At 35.8% G+C, this 21,812-nt stretch overlaps 1 protein-coding gene across 1 annotated transcript in view; it reads left to right on the forward strand.

The window, feature by feature from the left end:
- LOC131065959 (probable LRR receptor-like serine/threonine-protein kinase At1g53420) overlaps positions 1 to 21,812 on the forward strand; it is a 165,015-nt gene that overhangs the window by 61,604 nt on the left and 81,599 nt on the right. Inside the window, exons 13-17 of the mRNA XM_058000572.2 lie at positions 9,196 to 9,267; positions 9,380 to 9,448; positions 17,491 to 17,559; positions 17,786 to 17,833; positions 18,031 to 18,080. Of these exons, the coding sequence (XP_057856555.2) occupies positions 9,196 to 9,267; positions 9,380 to 9,448; positions 17,491 to 17,559; positions 17,786 to 17,833; positions 18,031 to 18,080 (308 nt within the window). The remainder of the gene's footprint in view (positions 1 to 9,195; positions 9,268 to 9,379; positions 9,449 to 17,490; positions 17,560 to 17,785; positions 17,834 to 18,030; positions 18,081 to 21,812) is intronic.

The raw sequence follows: 21,812 nt of genomic DNA on the forward strand, positions 1-21,812 counted from the left end.
TGGAAGCGGTTTTGGTCAACCAAGATGGAGTGGACCGGTGTCGGGGTTCACTAAGCATGACTACTAGCTGGTAGTGTCTGATCAACTCTAGGGTTTTCGGTATGGCTTGTGCGGAGCAACTGATGGTGTTTTATGAATGTTAAGGATAAGGATCAGGATGCCAAGTCAACTATCTGCACGTGATTTCCTTGAGGATTTTGTGTGTGGAGATCGAATGCATTGAATACCTACCTTGGGAATGTGCAATTTTCTGTGCGGTGTATGAAGAGTGCGTGATGGGTTACCGTTTTCTAGATGTGGTGAAGATCAAACGATGCAGAGTGACATGAGATCTGTTTAGATCATTTCATTCTATGTAATGTGTTTGGACAGTCAGATTTGGATCGCTTGAAATTGTAAACATAAAATACTTAGGGTTTAGGGTTTATGTTACCGACCTAATTTTTGTCTACAAGGTCGATGAGTTTTGATATTGTTAGTGTTTGCAAATGTTGTGTTTGTGTCTACATGTTGAGATACTTGCCAAACTAGAGTGTGGAACCTGCAGAGTGTGATTGCAGAGGAGAGGAGCTGAAAAGGATCTGCCTTAGCAAGTAGTGTTGTTATCAAATTAAAGCTTTACCTGTTGACTTTTAACCATTTCAACAGAAGGAAAATCCCTTGACCGGGTAGCTTTAATAGGCTTGTTGTAAATCCTCTAACCAGGCGACTCAAGTTCATTGAGCTCTTTAAATCCTCTAGCGAGGTAACCTTTAACAGGGTTTATAGCCATCCCTTAACTGGGTGATCCCTAACAGGATCGGTTCCTAATAGAACCTTACTATAAAGTCTTTAACCGGACTAGGCTCCTAACAAAACAGACTTCAAAAGAGTTCAAAAGAAACTTGTGGGTATTCATCCCCACTGTGGTTTTTCCCATTTGGTTTTCCACGTGAAAAATCTATGTGTTATGGGTTGTGAGTTTTCATGTGATGATTGAATAGTTTTTTATTAAAGTTGAATATGCATGTAGTGCTAAATGATTGTGGTATTATTAATGCTACTCATGCATGACTAAACTAGTAAAGTTTCTATCAAGATCTGAGATCTATTAAAGTACTTTCAGTTAACTGGTTTAGTTGTCTGAAGCATTTCTGTGTTTAACCAGTATACCCATGGTTAAGTTAAGTGATGAATACAACCAGCCAACATTGTTTTAATATGACAAAGTGTTGAGAAAGTTTTTGTTGGTACTGATTCACCCCCCCACCCCTCTCAATACTAGTTAGGGTATAATTTGTTCATCATTATTCATTAATTGGTATCAAAGTGACTTCAGGTCCTCAGTGATATAATCTTAACTGCTTGAGGCAAAAGATCCTTCTTTCAAGATGAAGAGGGAAGGTCCTAAGTGCAATAGGGAGAACTTCAAAATATGGAAGGACAGAATGAAGATTTATATCAAGAGTTTGGGTGCTCAACACTAGAGCTATGTTGAGAATGCCTATGTAATCCCCATTGGCACTCTAACCGATGATCAGAAAAGAGAGATTCAAGAAAATGGGCAAGTCATGGAAGCCCTTATTAGCAGCCTGTCCAATATTGAGTTCGTTGATGTACAAGATAAGGACACTCCTAAGGATGTATGGGACACACTGGAAACCATTTATGGCAGTGATGAGCATGTCAAGAAAGCTAAGGAAGAAAGCCTTAGAGGAAAATTTGAAGACATGATGATGGTTGAAGGTGAGACCATTCAACAATATGGCATAAGGATCAAGACTGTGGTTGGAGATATCAAGAGTATTGGTGAAACAATTGATGATTCCACCATTGTCAGTAAAGTTCCAAGATCATTGTTACCGGTCTATGCAATCAGGGTTGCCATTATTCAGGAGTTAAGATCTATCGACAAGATAAAGGTATCTCTAGACTCTATCATTGCAAAGTTGATTGCATATGAATTGAATAGCTATGATGGTAGTGTTCAAAAGATAGAGTTAGCCTTTAGAGCGTTTGTTTCCTCTGCACCAACCAAAAAAGGAAAAGAAGTCAGCACCAGCTATGAATCTAGGCCAAACAGAGACATGGATGATGAGGACATTCTGATGGAGTTTGAAGCTCTTCTTGCCAAGAGACTTCCAAAAGGTATTAGAAAATATAGAGGTAAGCTTCCTCTAAAATGTTTTTCCTCCAATAAGGTAGGACATATAGCTGTTAACTATCCTAACAATGACAATAAGGATAAACCGAAAAGTTTTAGAAAGTATAAAGGAGGAATTTGGAGAAATTGTCTTGTTGCAGTGGATGAAGGTGTTACCGATGAAGAATCTAGGGATGAAGAGAATGAGGACATTGTGTTTGTAGCTGTAAAGGAAGAGGTGTCTGACCAGAAAGCTCTTGTCTCTCGAATTGAAAAATCTAATGAGTGGATCAATTATAGCGGGTGTTCTCACCACATGACTAATGACTAGAGAAAGTTTCTATCTCTGGAAGAATATGATGGAGGTGTTGTCCGGTTTGGCAAAGATTCACCTTGCATGGTGAGAGGAAAAGGATCCATCTCACTGAATGGAAAAAGCAGTGCGGATGATGTCTACTGGGTGGAAGGCATTAAGCACAACCTTTTGAGTGTTGCTCAGCTGAACGACAAAGGACTCATTTTGGAGTTCAAAGGTGGAGTCTGGAGAATAATTGGAAAGAGTGGTGAACTTATTGCCACTAGTAAGAAGACCAGAGGAAACCTGTTTCAGCTTAATGCCAAGATTAGTTAGTGCCTGATGGCAAAATTTGGTGACAGTTGGATATGGCATAGGAGACTTTGTCATATGAATTTTGACAATATTGTAAAGGCAAGTAAGATCGAGGCAGTAAGAGGATTGCCTTTGCTAAACAAACCAGAGAATGTTGTGTGTAGAAAATGTCAACTTGGGAAGATGCCTTCCTCAACATTAAAAGGTAAGTCTTTTTCAGTAGAGAACTTACTTGATCTTGTGCACACAGATCTGTGTGATCCTATGAAAACAAGAAGTATTCAGGGAGATTGGTATTTCATGATTCTTATCGATGACTGCTCAAGAATGATGTGGGTCACATTCTTGAAAGACAAGTCTAAGGTGTTTGGAAAGTTCAAAGCCTTTAGAGAATTGGTTGAGAAGGAGAGCGACAAAAGAATAAAGTGTCTTAGAACCAATCAAGGAGGTGAATTCACTTCTGATGAATTCAAATAGTACTGTGAAGAGAACAACATCAAGAGGCAGTTGTCTACCCCAAGGACACCATAGCAGAATGGCATAGCAGAAAGGAATAATAAGACTATAGTTGAAGCAGCCAGAACTATGCTGATTAAAGGAAAGGTTGCTCACACTTTTTGGAGAGAAGCGGTGAGCACTGTAGTCTATACCATGAACTAGGTACTCATCAAGAAAGGTAAAGACAAAACCCCCTATGAGTACTAGAATGGGAGAACTCCTAATGTGAGTTATTTCAAGGTGTTTGGCAGTAAGTGCTATATCAGAAGAGGTGAGCATCTGAGTAAGTTTGATGCTAAATGTGATGAAGGAATATTTCTGGGATATTCCACTAAAAGAAAAGCTCTCAAATGCTACAACAACAGGAATCAAAAAATTGTTAAGAGTATCAATGTTAGGGTTGATGAATCTCCTGAGGAGCCTGAGGAAGCCTGCAACAAGCAAGCGGAAGATGAACCAGATGTAGCCTTCTGGGAACCGGTTAAAAAGGAAACAAGTTGCAAACACCAAAAAGACCTTAGTGTTCCTATATCGGTAGAAGTTGCAACAGGTGAAGAAGAAGATGAAGTGGAATAAGAAGAGGAAAAGCAAGCAGAACCAGCTAGGGTCATTCCTAGGTATGTGAAACTAAATCATGATCCGAAGTAGATCATAGGAGATAAAGATGCAGGGATACTCACAAGGAGAAAGGTGAAAGAAAACTCTTGCATGATTTCTGAATTTGAGCCTAAAACCACTAGAGCGGCACTTACCAATAGAGACTAGATAAAGGCAATCGAAGAGGAGCTGGAATAGATAGAAAATAATGTAACATGGTCCTTGGTACCCAAAACGGAACACAAGAATGTAATAGGTACCAAATGGGTCTTTAGGAATAAGCTGAATGAAGAAGGCACAGTGGTAAGGAACAAGGCAAGACTTGTATGCAAGGGATATGCTCAAGAAGAGGGAGAAGACTATGGAGAAACCTTTGCCCCAGTGGCTAGACTGGGAGGTGTCTGAATGCTACTTACATTTGTAGCATTCAAGGGATTTAAGGTATACTCGATGGATGTGAATCCTGCATTCTTGAATGGAATCCTAGAAGAAAAAGTGTATATTGAGAAACCAGATGGATTTGCTTTGTCAAAAGATAGTAACATGGTGTGTAGATTACACAAGGTCCTGTATGGATTGAAACATGCACCTAGGGCATGGTATGAATGGTTACACTCTCATCTTGTGAAAATAGGATTTCAGAGAACAAGTGAGGACAACAACATATACCTGAAATCTAAAGGTGATCAGATACTGATATGTGAACTATTTGTAGATGACATAATCTTTAGAGGAGATGATGAAATGAGTCATGCATTTGCAGATAAATGAAGAAAGAGTTTGAGATATCTCTCATTGGAGAGATAAAGTTCTTCATTGGTCTACAGATTCAGCAAATGAAAGAAGGAATCTTCATTACCGAGTCCAAGTATATCAAAGAGGTATTGAAGACCTTTGGCATGAAGGAGAGCAAACTGGTTGGAACACCGATGGTGACCGGCTACAAACTGACTAAGGAGGATGACTTAGCATTGGTGAATGAGAAAGAGTACCGGTCAATGATCAGTAAGCTACACAATAGATTGGATATTGCTCATGCAGTGGGCATAGTAGCTCATTTTCAGAAGAGTTCAAGAGAATCCCACTTGGTAGCGGTAAAGAGGATTCTTAGATACCTGAAAGGGACAGTTGACTATGTATTGTGGTATCCATACAATGGTGACTTTGATCTCAAAGTGTTTACAAATGCAGATTGGGTAGGTAATGTGGATGACCGGAAGAGCACAACCGGTGGAGTGTTCTTCCTTAGTGGAAGACTAGTCTCCTAGACAAGCAAGAAGAAGAGTTGTATTTCCTAGTCTACAGCTGAAGCAGAATATGTGGCAGCATTTATGAACTGCACTCAAGCAATCTGGATGAAGCATGTACTGAATGGCTTGAAAGTGCCTATATCTGAACCAGATACTAGTGCAATCAATATTTCCAAAAATCCGATATTGCATGCTAGGACAAAACACATTGAACTCAAGTATCATTTCTTGAGAGAAAAGGTTCAAAATAAAGAGGTTGTATTATATCATGTTTCCAGTAAGGAGTAGTTAGCAGACATATTCACTAAGCCCTTACCGAAGACTACATTTAAATATTTGAGAGGTGAATTAGGGGTTCTGCCCATTCATGAAGTGAATTAAAAATGTGTGCTCCACATCAGTCAGGTACTAAAATGACAAATCTTATAAGATTGATGTGTTGAAGGATGCTACTCCATAGGGGGAGAAACATAGTGGAGATTGGAAGCTTGTGCCTCCACTTTGGCATTGTTGTCAAAGGGGGAGAAGATATCTGATGATGAATATATATGGTAGAGTACACACTGACTAGTCCAGATGGTGGTGGCTGTAATCTTTGAACCGGTGCATGACAACCGGTATATGTTATTGAGCATGGTGTAGATATTGAGCAATGATACACTTAGTATTGCCATCAATTCCAAAGGGGGGGATTGTTGGCATATGATGAAGCGATGACAATGTATGTTGTCATTGATGTCAATAGGTGAATTGGTATGAAGATTAGAAGTAGTTTTGGTCAACCAGGATGGAGTGGACCAGTGTCGGGGTTCACTAAGCATGACTACCGTTTGGTAGTCTCTCATCAGCTCTAGGGTTTCTGGTATGGCTTGTGTGGAGCAACCGATGGTGTTTTGTGAATGTTAAGGATAAGGATTAGGATGCCACGTCAGCTATGTGCACATGAAGGATTTCCTTGAGGATTTTACACGTGGATATCAAATGCATTGAATGCCTATCTTGGGAATGCATGATTTTCTGAGCGGTGTATGAAGAGTGCATGATGGGTTACCATTTTCTAGATGCGGTGAAGAACAGACGATGCAGAGTGACTTGAGATCTGTTTAGATCATTTCATTCTATGTAATGTGTTTGGACGGTCAGATTTGGACCGCTTGAAATTGTAAACCTAAAATACTTAGGGTTTAGGGTTTATGTTACTGACCTAATTATTGTCAATAAGGTCGATGAGTTTTTATATTGTTAGTGTTGGTAAATGTTGTGTTTGTGTCTGCATGTTGAGATACTTGCCAAACCAGAGTGTAGAACCTGCAAAGTGTGATTGCAAAGGAGAGGAGCTAAAAAGGATCTACCTTAGCAAGTAGTGTTGTTATTAGATCAAAGCTTTTCCTGTTGACTTCTAACCATTTCAATAGAAGGAAAATCCCTTGACTGGGTAGCTTTAACAGGCTTGTTGTAAATCCTCTCACCAGGTGACTCAAGTTCATTGAGTTCTTTAAATCCTCTAGCGAGGTAACCGTTAACAGGGTTTCAACCTTTAACAAGGTTTATAGCCATCCCTTAACTGGGTGATCCCTAACAGGATCGGTTCCTAACAGAACCTTATTGTAAAGTCTTTAACCGGATAAGGCTCCTAACAGAGAGGACTTCAAAAGAGTTCAAAACAAGCTTGTGGGTATTCATCCCCACCATGATTTTTCCCATTTGGGTTTCCACATGAAAAATCTGTGTGTTATGGGTTGTGAGTTTTCATGTGATGATTGAGTAGTTTTTGATTAAAGTTGAATATGCATGTAGTGCTAAATGATTGTGGTATTATTGATGCTACTCATGCATGACTAAACTGGTAAAGGTGCTATCAAGATTTGAGATCGGTTAAAGTACTTTTCGTTAACCGGTTTAGTTGTCTGAAGCATTTTTGTGTTTAACCAGTATACCCATGGTTAAGTTTAGTGATGAAGACAACCGGTCAGCATTGTTTTAATATGATAAAGTGTTGAGAAAGTTTTTGCCGGTACTAATTCACCCCCCCTCTCAGTACCAATTAGGGTATCATTTGTTCATCATTATTCATTAGTATGTATGTATGTATGTATGTATGTATATATGTATATATGTATGTATATATATATGTATGTACTATATAACATATACATACATATATATGTACGTATCTATGTATGTATATATATATATATGTATATGTATATGTATGTATGTATGTATGTACACACACACACATAAAATTCAAATTTATTTTTCCCAGGGACAATCTCATCCATGTATGGTGCAAACAATCTTTTCGAAAACAAATTGCTAAGAAAGAGAGAAAACTCCACCGACCTAGGAAATATAAGTGATGACAAGAAATTCGAAGAAGAGCTAAATCTAAATCCAAATCCAAACAAGCTTCAACCAAGCCCACATCCAAGCAAGCTCCAGTCAACCAAAATCTCCAAATAGTAGAAAAATAATTCCAGAAGCTAACCTGGAAAAATGCTTAGAGAGCTCAATAAATAAATTTGCATTCGAAAACTATGCAATAAAACAACCAATCAAAATAATGTACAATACTATATTCTATACCAACCCCCTTCCTGAATTTGAGGTAAGAATATAAAATAATATTATTTACTCACCCCAAATCTCAACCAATAGAACAATAGGGTAGGTAAGATTTACAATATTTAATTATCCAAGTAATAACAAGAGAAATATACAACCAATAAAAATTAAATAATAAATCAAGGGTGATTATAAAAAAATACCACAAATGAATATAAGATCATACTAAAATAAAATCATGAATAATTAAACAATAAATGAATAATAAATAAATAATTGATTAAACACTAAATCATTAAATCAATTAAATAATTATAAAAGCACCAAATAAATATTAGCCAATAAATCAATAAACATTAACCAAATAAACCAATCTTAATAAAAATTAATCAAGCCAACATAATAAATATTAATAAATCACTCAATTAATAATTAAATAATCCAAACAATATAATAAATTAACTCTAACATTAATAAACTATATTAAACAAATATTAATTAATCACATAATCAAATACTCACAACACCTCAAAGCAACCCGACATTGGGTTCAGCATCATAGCACAAGACTCCAACCAACGACTCAAGCCACGATGCTAACTAACAAGGATGACAAAATAAGCCTAGAGTGTGTAGAGGAAACTCATGCCATCTCCAACAACTTGCCATTGGGATAAAGACACACTCAAACTTGTGAGACTAGGTGGAGTTGGTGTCTAGTACCTGTAATCTTGCAACCACCACTAACCACAATAATATATACCATAAATATTCAGGCAAGTGAAGAGAATCGCAATGTCATATCGTGCTCATGACTAGTGGTATGACATTGTCTCTATCACAAGTACACTAGAAGACAATCAAAACCATCATAGCATCCACTCAATCAATATGATCATGAAATAGGGTTAGCATAATCAAGATGGCATCGTAATCTAATAACAAAATGATGCACATCCAAGGACAATGATAAGTGCATATAGATCATCAAATATAAATCCATCACCATAATAGTCTATGATCTGTCAATCATCCATAGAGTCATCATATAACATATGTCCATATAAATGTCTAGCATCATGAAATATCATCAGAAATATAGGTAGAGTCATAAGCATGAATCAAAACATCATCAAAGAGTCTAAGCAAGTCTAATAATGGATAAGTCAAAAGATGAATCAAGGAGGGACACTACAATAGGAATCACCAAACCCCATGAGAAGGAGAGCCCCAAACATTCCACTTGAAATTCTCTATGGACAAATTTTAAGAAAAATATTTCACTACACAAAACCTTCATCACATAGAAGTTCCTTAAAAGCTACAGAGAAGACCCACACCACTAACCAGCAAATGAAAATATTTAAAAATAATAATCAACATAGGCTCTCTTGCACCAATCAGGATATTTAAGTTATTTACATTTCTAACATTACATATACCCTTTTTAATGAATTTATTTAAAGAGTGTTTCAAGTTCCAAGTTTTTCAATAAAATATAATTTTAGTTTGACATTAAATATATATTTAAATTGATCTTCTCCATTTTACAGGGATTTAAGCTTTAACAATTTATATGGAGATATTCCAAAATCTCTCAGTGAATTTTCGAATTCAAAATTTTTGTAAGTATCAATGTACTACAATAAAATTAATAACTATTATTTATTTTTTATTTATTTTTAATGAATATATAATCTTATCAAATTTAATCATGACAATATTGTTGCATTACAGGCTCCTTGGGAACAATAGTTTGTCAGGTCCAATTGATCATTGGTTGTTTGATTCAAACTACAAAATAATGTGAGATTTATTATGATTAATGTTATATAATATCCATACTAAATATTTTGCATGTACATTTCTTCTAATGACATGATGTGATTTCTTTTTTTCTTTTTTTTTTGATAAAAGTGGATAGAACCACTGAACTATATTAAATTTTAAAAGTTTTTTACACTGTCTGGTTCAAAAAGCACTGAAGGGAAAGAACTAGTAAGAAAACCCTTCAGTATTGCTTAAGTAACACAAGCCTATTCTACCCAATACACAATGCCCATTGGCATAGTACATCAAAAAACCCATCCCAATTACATTAGCTGCATTACATATAAAGGAAGCCGCCAACAGAAGCATATAGAAGGAAGATTAAAGTATGATCACCGAAGGATGCATATCCATTGCTTCCAAAAAACATCAGTCTGAACCACCCCTGTCTATGAAACACAATTCTCCAAACCACTGGTTAGAATGATACCACATAGCAGAAATGAAACCATGATCAGAGATCCTATCAAAATAAACATTGTGATCAAGCATAGCAGAACCCACACCAAATAAGGAGGTTGATGAAGACTACAACTATGACCTTCTTTACTTCAAATATTCCAAAACCGAGGAAGGGATCTCATCCACACTTACCTCCCACATATTAGCTTCATTGTCAATGGCTAAGTTAGCCAAGAAATCTGCAATCTTATTCTCTTCCCTATAACAGTGGGAAATCAAAAAGGAATCAAAAAAATCTAATTTTTGCAAAATATGATCAAGTATATATTCTAATTGCCAACAATTCGACTTCTTTTTCATGACACTTTGAATAATAACCATAGAATCACCCTCAATTATCAAGTCCTTAATTCCCAAAGATATAGCCATATCCAAACCAAAGGACAAAGCAAAGAATTATGCACAATTGTTAGACTTGAAACCAATCGCATGACAACGAGCCTAAACAAATCTTACCTTATGATCATAAATTACCATACATGCCCCTGCCAGGCCAGGGTTCCCATGAGAAGCACCATCAAAATTCAATTTAAAGTGCCCTTGCGGAGGAGGTTTCCAGCAAGCAAAATTTCTATTACTTATAGCATTAGTCTTATTTAAAATAGATCCATGAGAAGGTAAGATTGATAACATTCTCCAAACTTGAGTTACCCTACCATCCCAATGAGAAAAATAGGTAAGGGTATCCAAATTCTTATAGATAAAAGACAAAGCAACTTCAGAGATGGAAGATTCAATCTTCAATAAAATCTCAGCCAAGGAAGAACTTGTTTGTTTAAAAATCCTATTATTACGCTCTAACCAAATATTCCAAATCAGAATAGATGGAGAAATAATCTAAAGACATGCATAGAAAGATGAGGCAAACAGGAGAGGCCAGGATCTAAAGTGGGAAAGGAGATCCTTACCAATAACAAAGGATAGATTAAGCTTTTCAAACAACCACTGCCAGCAAGCATAGGCAAAATCATAGTGAAGAAACAAGTGTGCAGAGGATTCTAAAATTTTATTACAAAAGACACAAGAAAATACTGCAGTAATACCCAACCTGTCCAACCTCATTCCTGTAAGGACCCTGTCCTACACTGCTAACCAAGCAAAAGCACCAGCCTTTGGGAGGCAAGCCATATGCCAAAACAACTTGTATGGCCAAGTAGATAAATCTATAGCAACCAAGAGAGAATTATAGCCATCCTTAACTGTGTACTTACCAGAGATATTCCTTGTCTAGATAAGCTCATCGTCAGCATCAGAAAGAATTATTACTCTCTCCCCCAAAATATTTTCATATTCCAATTTCACATTTTGATCAATATCTAAAAACTCAATTGATTTCCATTTTTCCACCTTAAGATTCCCACTATATTCAATTTCAAAATAATCAGCCACAAAGAAACCCCAAAGGGAAGAAAGAGTGGAAATTAAAGGAGACCAATCCCTCAAGTTCACCAAAGGGGGATTTCCATTCCAAACTTCCTCCCAAAACCTGACCTTTCTACCATTATGAACAATCCATGAGAGATGAGGCAAAATCACTGATCTACATTTACATAGAAAATTCCAAATAGTTGAACCAGACAGTAAATTAGAAACTTGAAAAACATACTCTCTTGGTCCGTTATTTAAATATTTAGCAAACATAATTTGTGCCCAAAAGGAGAATGGTCTCTCATACAATTTCCAAACCAACTTAGCACCTAAGGCTAAATTCTGACTTTCCAGACTCTTAATGCCTGTGCCCCCAAGATTTTTAGGCAAACAAACTTTATCCCATGCTACCAAAGGGAATTTCTTCTTACGTTCTTTATTATTACTCCAAAGGAAGGACCTAAGAGTATCTTCCAAAATAACAAGAACTGCTTTCGGAGACTACAAAATAGACATGAGATAAATAGGAACAACATTTAGGACAGACTTAATAAGAATAATCTTACCAGCCAAAGATAACCATCTATGATTCCAGGATAGGATCCTTCTAGAGATAACTGAAATGATCTTATCCCAAAACTCAACTCTATCCTTCTTAATGAAGAAAGGTATACCAAAATAAGAACAAGGAAGATTTCCAGATGCAAATCCCAAAAAAATCTTCAATCTATCCTGAACCAATTGTGAAGCATGAAGGAAAAAAATCTTTGACTTATCAACATTGACTCTCTGACCAGAAAAGGATGCATAATTCTGTATTATCCCCTTTATCACTCTTGCCTCACCCAAAGAGGCCTGACCAAATAACAAGGTATCATCTACAAACAAGCAATGTGAAATACTTTTTGGAACATTATGAATCCTAATTCCCTTCCAAAGCCCTCCCAGCTTAGCGGCTCTTATAGCCCAACTGAACGTTTCAGCTAGAAGAATGAACAAGAAAGGAGACAGGGGATCCCCCTTCCTCAAACCCCTAGAAGAGGAGAAAAAACCACAAAGGGAGCCATTAATTAGAACCGAGAACCTTGCAGAACAAATACAAGCACGAATCCATTTGACACAAGCCTTGGAAAAGCCCAATTTAAGTAGAACAACACACAACGCCCCCCATTCTACTCTATCATATGCTTTCATCATATCTAATTTGAGGATCATGGCTGGGATTTTCTGAGTAGAAATAGAATGCAGAACCTCATGTGCCACTATAGCTCCCTATACCGTCTCCCTTCCTAGAACAAAACCACCTTGTTCTAAAGAAATGATCCTAGGCAAAATTTTAGCCAACCTTAAAGAAATAGCCTTGGTAAAAATCTTGTACAAAGTATTCCATAAAGCAATAGGGCGAAAATCAGCAAATGTCTTAGTAACCTCTTTTTTAGGAATAATTGCAATCATTGTAGTATTAAGCTCTTTCAAAATAGACCTATTCCTTCTAGCTTCCTCAAGGGCCAATAAAACATCATTCCCCACAAAATCCCAGCATTTCTGAAAAAATAAAGGAGTAAATCCATCCGATCCCGAAGCCTTATCAAGGTTCATTGCAAAAACAACATTCTTAACTTCATCCAAAGAAAAAGGAGATGTCAACATTTTATTATCTTCCAAAGATACCAAAGAAGGGATATTAGAAGAAATGTTATTATGAAGATCTCCATGCTCCAAAGACAATAGTGACTTAAAAAACCTAACTGCCTCTGAAGCAATATCCTCCTGTTCTGTTAAAAGTCTGCCATTTGGACACTCAATACAAGATATCCTATTTCTACTTCTCTTAATTCTTTTTGAAGAGTGAAAAAATTTTGTATTTCTATCACCATCTGAAAGCTAGATCTCCCTTGATTTCTGTCTCCAATAGATTTCTTCTCTGGACAAAACTTCTTCAAGCTCTGCTTTTAGCAATTTTAGTTCATCAAAAACAAGAGGCACCATACCATGTTGAATCACATGTGAATTAAGACATTCAATCATATCTTGAATCCTCTATTTTTCCTGAAAGATGTTCTTAAAATGCAATATATTCCATTCTCTAATATTAATTTTCAAAAATCTCAACTTCTTAGTAATCTGAAACATTCGGGATCCAGAGCAATAAGGAGCAGAAATCCACCATTTGTTGAGCAAAGGCAAAAAGGAAGAATCTCTAAACCACATAGGTTCAAATTTAAAAGGTGACTTAAAAGGAGCTTTATCTTCCAGAATTGATAGAGAAATTGGAAAATGATCTGACCCCGAAACTGGAAGAATAGAGGCAAAAAATTCAAACTCTGAATCAATCCAAACATCTGATAACAAAAACCGGTCTAACCTTTCTGCAATCTGAGAAAAATCTCTTCGCATATTTGTCCATGTGAAAATCCCATTCTGAAACTGACAATAAAAAAGACGCATGTCCTTAACGAACATCCCAAAGTCTTCCATAATTTTTTTATTAGGAAGAATACCTCCTTTATTTTCTCCCAAGTCAGTGATAGCTTTAAAATCCCCCCGAAAGATTATAAAGGGACCATGCCTTATAGGGGAGGAAATCCTCTTAATTTCTCCCCATAATTTAGTCTTCCTTTGAATACCAGAAGGAGCATAAATATTAAAAAGCCAAAACTTAACCTTCGAAAGATTTCTTTTAACTAAGGCCAACATCCAGTTTATAGTAGAAGCAACTAGCTCAACCTCAATGTTATAGTTATTCCAAAGCAATGCCAAACCTCCTGACGCACCACAAGCTGGAGAGGAGAGGAATTCCCACTTTCTCCAAGAAGAAAAAACCAAATCAGCAGACTCCTTTGACAATTTTGTCTCTTGCAATATAAAAATATCACACTTAACTAAGTCCATCTAGGACTTAATTAAGCGCCTCTTGTTAGGGGCATTTAAGCCCCTAACATTCCAAGATATAATTCTCATTGCTCTCAAGAGGAGACCGAGGCTCCCCTCTTTCCTTTAGACAAAGAAGACTTTCCTTCTCCAAAACTACTTTGAAGATTACGCTTCACAGCCTCCGACCTAGTCACAGGAGGACTGATAATAGACCTCTTACTCGTCTTGCCCTTAGGAGTACCACTTCCTTTCATAGCATCACCAAGAGAAACCGAATGCTTCCCTTTCCCAACACCAGGAGAAAGAGACAAAGTCTGTTGAATCCCAGCATTAATTTCCAATTGAGTCTTTTGATTCTTTGGAGGCCTACCCCTACAAGGAGAAACCACAGATGAAGCCCTAATTAGAGTAGTTTGAACAATTGGTAAACTCTTACTTGACTTAGGAGAAGTCATGGCTAAATTATCTATGATGCCCACTTCTGATGAGGCCAAAATCTCAAAAGGGTTAGCAGATGCAGAAATAGGAAGGGTCGATTTAATTCCCCCCAAGTCATTCTCAATGGAACAGATAACCCTATTCGTAATGTCCTCATCCATCTGATGCTCATGATCTTTAAAAAGATTATTTACTTGGTGAACCAGATTTTCATCTGGCACAATAACAGGAATGTCCCCCAACTGAATATTATTTCCTAAGGTGGCGTTATTATCCACATCCACATCAACATGTTGTGAAGAATTAGACACCAATTCTTTGACTTTTTGAGCAAGGATAGCATCATCAGGAAACCCTAGAGAAGAAACCCCAACATTAGACTCTGAAATAGCCCCATCATTCTTCGCAAAAATCTGACCAATCCCCTGACAAATTTCTAAGTATTCTTTTGACTTCACAGGACAAACAAGATTCCCACCACCATCATTTAGTGACTTATCCAAGGAATTCGAGGTAGTGAGATTTGGAAGTAGATCATCCACATTGTTGTCCCCCAAAACCACAATATTCTAGTGAGCTACTGTCTTATCCTTACTTGTAAAAAACCCTACAGACTCTGGATCATGAGACACAACATAAACCTCTCACTTTCCAACATCCCTCATAGCCTGGTTAACCTCAAAAGTAGCAGGAGGTTTCCCAATGGAACCATTAACTAATAGTTTATCCAGAAATGGATTATCGTTACTACCCAAGCAATGTTTTGCCTTATCCAGAACAGAGGATTTCAAAAAATCCATAAGCAAAGGAGCATCCAATTGCAAGGAAGTTTTACCAAAGTCTTTCTCCAACTTATTAATTGGTTGTTTCCAGATACCCTCATGAGATTTAATGATATAGGTTCGAGGGCAAACATTATTAGGGTTAGTCAAGACACAAATTTTTACCAAAAACTCCCCCTCCAAAAAATCAAATCTTAATGATAAGAAAGAACCACAAGTATTACCAATTTTTTCCAAAACCTCTGGGTCCATAAATTCAAATAGTAATTTGGGCAAGCCAAACCAGAAAGGAACTAATTTAAAGCTTGACCAAGCAGGGACATAAAATGGTTTCCAAGCCAAAACAAACACTAAATTTTTACCAAACCAGTAATGTGAAGATTTTAAAACTTCATCCCTAACAGAAGAAGTGTTGAAAACAATAATAAATGCATTTGCAGAGAGTAATTGAAAATAATGCATATCAGACCACTTTTTCTGCAATTTATGATGAAATTTAGATAAACTAGTTGCATCCCCCCATATTTCCCCAGAAATAGCATGTGTATGCAAACAATGAGCTTTCAAATCCATAACAGAATCAAGTAAATCAATGCATGGAACAGGAGCCCATACTTGTGAAGACCCACCTCCTAAATCAGAGTCGGTTTGATTTTCACTTACCTTATCATCTTTTCCTGATGTCGAAGATTCCCTTACCTTATCCCCCCTTTGATGTGATGAAGATAACTCAAGCGGGTTACTGTTAGATTGTTTGTCCATCATCTTTTCACCAGTGTTTAGCCGAGAAGCCCTAATTGCCTCATTTACAGATGAAAACTTCACAACTTTTGCATAGGATGGTTTTCCTCCTAGCTCTGTAGATCGTTTACCCGGAAGCCCCTTTAAATGATTTGGGATAAAATTTTGCCGCGAGCCCTGACCAAAATGCCTATGATCCAAAAATTGTTGATGCCCTTCACCAGATCCGTCCATACTCCGCCAATTTCCACTGCTTGGACCTCTGAAAAAACCCCAAAAATACTTGGAGACGGATTTGAAATTTCGTAAGTCTGCCCTCAACCAATTCTGCGCTACCATATCTACCCATTTTCCCTTCATGAAGACCAGCTGTGGGACATGTGGCTGATCTTCCCAACCCACATCAGCCCACGCGCCAATAACCCTAGATTCGTCCATGCAAAACACTTTTAAAATTTGAAAGATCTAGATTGCACAAAACCAAATTTACTGCAATGAAATCTGCCCTTCCCGGAATCTATAGCAATAGGAGAATATTGATCAAAAGATAGTTCTATACAACTTCCATAATATAATTTGATATAATCTTGTTGGTATACCTCCTCTCCTCTCCAAAATGAAGATCAGATGAGGAGCATTCTTATTTTGCCCTGTTATGGCCCTTCTACTCTAATTGAGCGCTGCGACAGGACGACAATGGAAGGCACAGTGAAGATATTATGTGAAGAAATGAAACTTGCCCACATAATAATGCAACCACAAAAGCATTATACTGCAATCAGGTACAAGAAAATCATGTTGCCAAGTCTGCTGGGATGTCTGGACGCTCTGGCAAACGGGAAGATAATTGTTGAACGAAAAACTTCGTGTTGGTTTCCTTACGGTTACCAGTAATGGCACGATTGCTTTGTCCAAATCTGTATTTCAACCACATCAGTGATGATCATATTTTGAAGACCTGGCTTTGCAGAGGAGTGAGTAATGTGGTGGAAACCCTCCCTTTCGCTGGAGCGATATAGTCACTATCTTTTCATTAGGTTATTATTAGCCGATTTTTATTCTGATATATAGTTTCCCTTGCGCTCAGAGAGAAGATTTGCAATTTGCACAAAACCCAGAACTTAGGGTTTCCTTCCTGCTGTCATATCTTATCGCATATTCTACGCCGAATTTCAATGAAGTGGTTCCGTGAAAAGGAAGTTCCCACTCCAAGCTCTGCGAGGGTTTCATGATGTGATTTCTTTTGTTAATTATATAGTAAATAATTTTTTTTAATATTATTATAAGTTCCTATTGTTATGTAGACAATTTCTTACATTTTTATGTTTTCATTTTGATTGATGTGTGTTACAGAGACTTATCTTATAATAAATTAACAGGAGATATTCCATCAGAATTTACAAGTGAAAGTTCGAAAAGAATGTAAGGTTTTATTTCCATTCAACTCATAAATTAATAAAAAATCTAAATTATTATACATCTATAATAATTTTGTTCTAAATTTTACTTGAATTACATTAAATATTTACATTACTTTATATGAATTTCCACCTTTAAATATTTCATTTATTATCTTCCCTTATTTACAAAACACAATTGTATTTTATTTTACTTTGTTATTTTTATTTAATAATATTGAAATGTGCAGGAATTTGATTGGTAACTTTTTGAAAAGTCCAATCCCTAATGATCACAGGTGTTTTTTATAAAGCTATTACTTATTAATATTTTTTATTAGAAAGAATGTTCATTGATAAATATTTGAATTTTAGTATTAGAAAGAATGTTCATTGATAAATATTTGAATTTTAGTTTTGTATAATATTAACAATATATTCTTGCTCAATACAAATTAAAATATTTATAAAGTAATTTTTTTTCTTTTCACATTAGCTGGATTGCTCCTCTCCAAAGGAACTATATGTCTAATAAACAAGCACCAAGTAAGACTTCTTCACTACATTTTGTATTAATCTTTAATATTTTTTTAAAATACTAGTATTTCTATATCTTGTTATTTACAAATTTTGGAGTTATATGTTATACTTGAATATAAATGTTTTCTTTATTTTTACTTATCGCATTTTAAATTTATATAAAAATAAAAGCTTACATAATAAAAAAGCATGTATAAAAATGATAATGGAAGTTATTACTTCAAGTTTGATGGCAATCTTCTCGTACAAATAACGTATCTCACTAGTTTGTAAATAAGAGAAATTTCCACTCTAACATTGCATCTTTTAATTATCATAAAAACTGTGAAATGGTGGGTAAATATTGATATGCACAATAAAATATACAAAACTTCATTGAATTTTTAATAAATTTTTAAATCTTTAAATATTTAATTAATTTAATCTTTCAATAAAAATAATTTAACTTGTCTAATTAGATAAGAATCATCTTCATGAAAATTAAAATAGAAAAATATTAGAATTGGTATTTTAGTATATTTTATAGCTCTATAACTATTATCTATTGCCTCACCCACACTCTATCCAAGCAATCACTTAAGAGAACCTTTATTGTAAAAACAAGTAATGCACTATTAAGGATGTCACGACATGCTTCTAAGTCATCCTTAGGCACCACCAACAAAAGAACACAATTTTAAGGGTGGATACATGCATTAAACAATCCAACTTAGTAAATAAGTACACAACGTACTAAATGTTGTGCCTATAGAACATTTTTCATTATTCATAGATAATTATGGAAATGTCTCAACAACAAAAATTAGCTAAAAGCATGTCATGGTGCAAGGGCACCTCATCTACACTCAAATCATGACCCTAAGGATCAAGACTAGGATCATTATAGTGTCTTAGTGTGTCTTGTGTTTCATGTATGAAATAAACCCACCATGTAAGCCCATGTCACCAATTAGGCAATTTGATAAGCCAATTGGGACAATGTGGGCAATAGGGGTAGTAGATGGTTTAGTTTTGTGCTTGATAGGTTTTAGACCTATTTTATGAGTGTTTGGTTGATCCTGTTAGGTCCCGAAGACAACTAAGAGGGGAGGAGGTGAATCAGTTGTCAAACTAAAACCAACTTAACCAACTTTAATGATTAATACCGGTAAACCAGTCTTTTATGCCAGTAGACAATTTTCTCAATTAATTGCAATATCGGTAAAGATTAATGCATGAAACAGAAAGACAATAACATCCACAACACATAACACCAATATTTGTACGTGGAAACCCTATAAGGGGAAAAACCACGGTGGGAAACCTTACCCACAATCAGATGATACTACTGTAGATAGTAAGTGTATACAAATGGGGTCTGCACATGCAGAAAGGCCAAGTGCCTAGAGCTCACTGCTCAAACATAAATGGGAGTCACACTGACTACAATTGGATGGTTAAATCCAATAAGGATGTATTGCTCAAATTAGCATCTTTCTATGCTGGATTCAATACCGGTGTAGTTCTGATTGTCTTCATAAAAACCATCCTTCATCCTTCAAATGGTGTCTATGTGTATGGCTCTACTTATTCTCGCATATACCTTGTCACAATTCCTTTTTTACATTTTTTCTTTTGATCTTACAAATAAGATCTTACATTTATATCATAACCTAAGACCAATTTTAATAGGTCGGCTCTAAAGGATATTACAATAAAATCAATTTACAAATAAAACAATATCCGATGCAATAACCGATTCAACATGTCGGCTTGATGCATTTACAATAATAACAAAACATCTCCATAGTGTGTCGTGCTGATCTGGAAAAGATAAACCTGCCGGTGTATAACCTGAACCTATTTGTCGATAATAGCAAATAAGAAAACATGAATATGTTAATGAACAAATCTCCAAGACAAGGTGTCCAAACGATGTCTTTGACATAACCAGGTGTTTTCCATGCCATTCCAAGTGTCGATGAACATCATATCATGTCGGTAAACAAGATACCGGTGAGTGTGCATAAGTCACTTGCTTGTCGGTGATCATTGTCCATTCTCCAAAGTGCTAGAGTTGATAAGTGTTAGTAGGTGTTGACATCAATGACAAAACCATACCAAAATACCAACAATCTCCCCCTTTGGCTTTGATGGCAACACAAGTTGGAAAAACCATCAAAGTGCCAATACAGAAATGACAAATACCAAAAACCAACAATCTCCCAAAAAGAGATCATAACCAGAAATCAAAATACAGATACAAAGAGTAATCAGTCTCTCTTTAAATAACAATCTCCCTAAATGAATAATCTCTCCTCAAGAGATAATGTGTTTTTCCATATCAATCTCTCCCCCTTTGACATCAAATGCCAAAGCAATATAATATATATATATATATAATATCAACCAATTCAGTATACCAACTACTCCCCCTAAGAAGTAGCTTCCTCATCAAAGTCAGAGTAAAAGATTTCTCTGTTAATTCTGTCGGTTGATGACAAACATCAACTGTCTAAGTCTCTACCAGTGGGGGTATGACCCCAAGCTAGTCTTTAAGCTATTCAAAGGTCTCCTTAGGCAGAGGTTTAGTGAAAATATCTGCAATCTACTCTTTAGTATTCACATAAACCAGTTTTACTTCTTTTGCTTGAACATTCTTTTTCAGAAAATTCAGTTTGATAGAAACATGTTTAGTTTTAGAATGTAATACCGGATTCTTAGATATATCAATTGCTACAATGTTATCACAATAGATAGTTATGGGTTCCTTGCATTTTACCTTTATGTCCTTCAAAATTTTCTTAAGCCATAGTACCTGTGTACAGTTAGTTGTTGCTGCAACATATTCTGATTCTGCTATTGATAAAGATGTACAACTTTGTTTCTTACTCAACCAAGAAATTAATCTGTTTCCGAGAAAAAATGCTTCATTGGTGGTGCTTTTTCTATCATCCACATCTCCTACCCAATTTGCATCTGTGTATGCACATAATTCAAAGTTTTCATCTCTAGGATACCATAAGCCAAGATTTGTAGTGCCTTGTAAGTACCAGAAAATCCTTTTTACGGCTGATTCATGATTTTCTCTAGGATTACTCTGAAATATTGAAACAATACATACTGCATTTATAATATCAGGTCTGGTTTGTGTCAAATACAGTAAACCTCCTATCATAGATTTGTACCTAGTAGGATTGACAGGTGTAGATTCATCCCTTAGTGATAATTTGTCATTTGTAGTCATAGGTGTGTTTACCGGTTTAGAGTTCTCCATCCCAAATTTCTTTAGTAACTCCTTCAAGTACTTGGATTGACTCAAGAATATACCTTTATCAGTCTATGAAATCTGCAATCCTAAAAAGAATTTTATTTCTCCAATCATAGACATTTCAAATTCTTGCTGCATTTTAATAGAAAAGTCTTTATATAATCCATCTTCTCCTCAAAAGACTATATCATCAACAAAAACTTCTATAACCAAGATGTCATCATTAGTCACTTTGTAGTATAAGTTGTTGTTAGCATTACCTTTAGAAAATCCAATCTTCAAAAGATACTTATCCAATCTAGCATACCAAGCTCTTGGAGCTTGCTTCAACCCATACAAAGCTTTCCTTAACCTGCAAACCATATCTTTGTTATTTGTCAAAGAAAATCCATCAGGTTGTTCAATGTAAACTTCTTCTTCAAGATCTCCATTCAGAAATGCACATTTAATATCCATTTGATATACTTTGTAATTCTTGTGTGCTGCAA

The sequence above is a fragment of the Cryptomeria japonica genome, chromosome 2, assembly GCF_030272615.1.
Source record: "Cryptomeria japonica chromosome 2, Sugi_1.0, whole genome shotgun sequence".
NCBI lineage: Eukaryota > Viridiplantae > Streptophyta > Pinopsida > Cupressales > Cupressaceae > Cryptomeria > Cryptomeria japonica.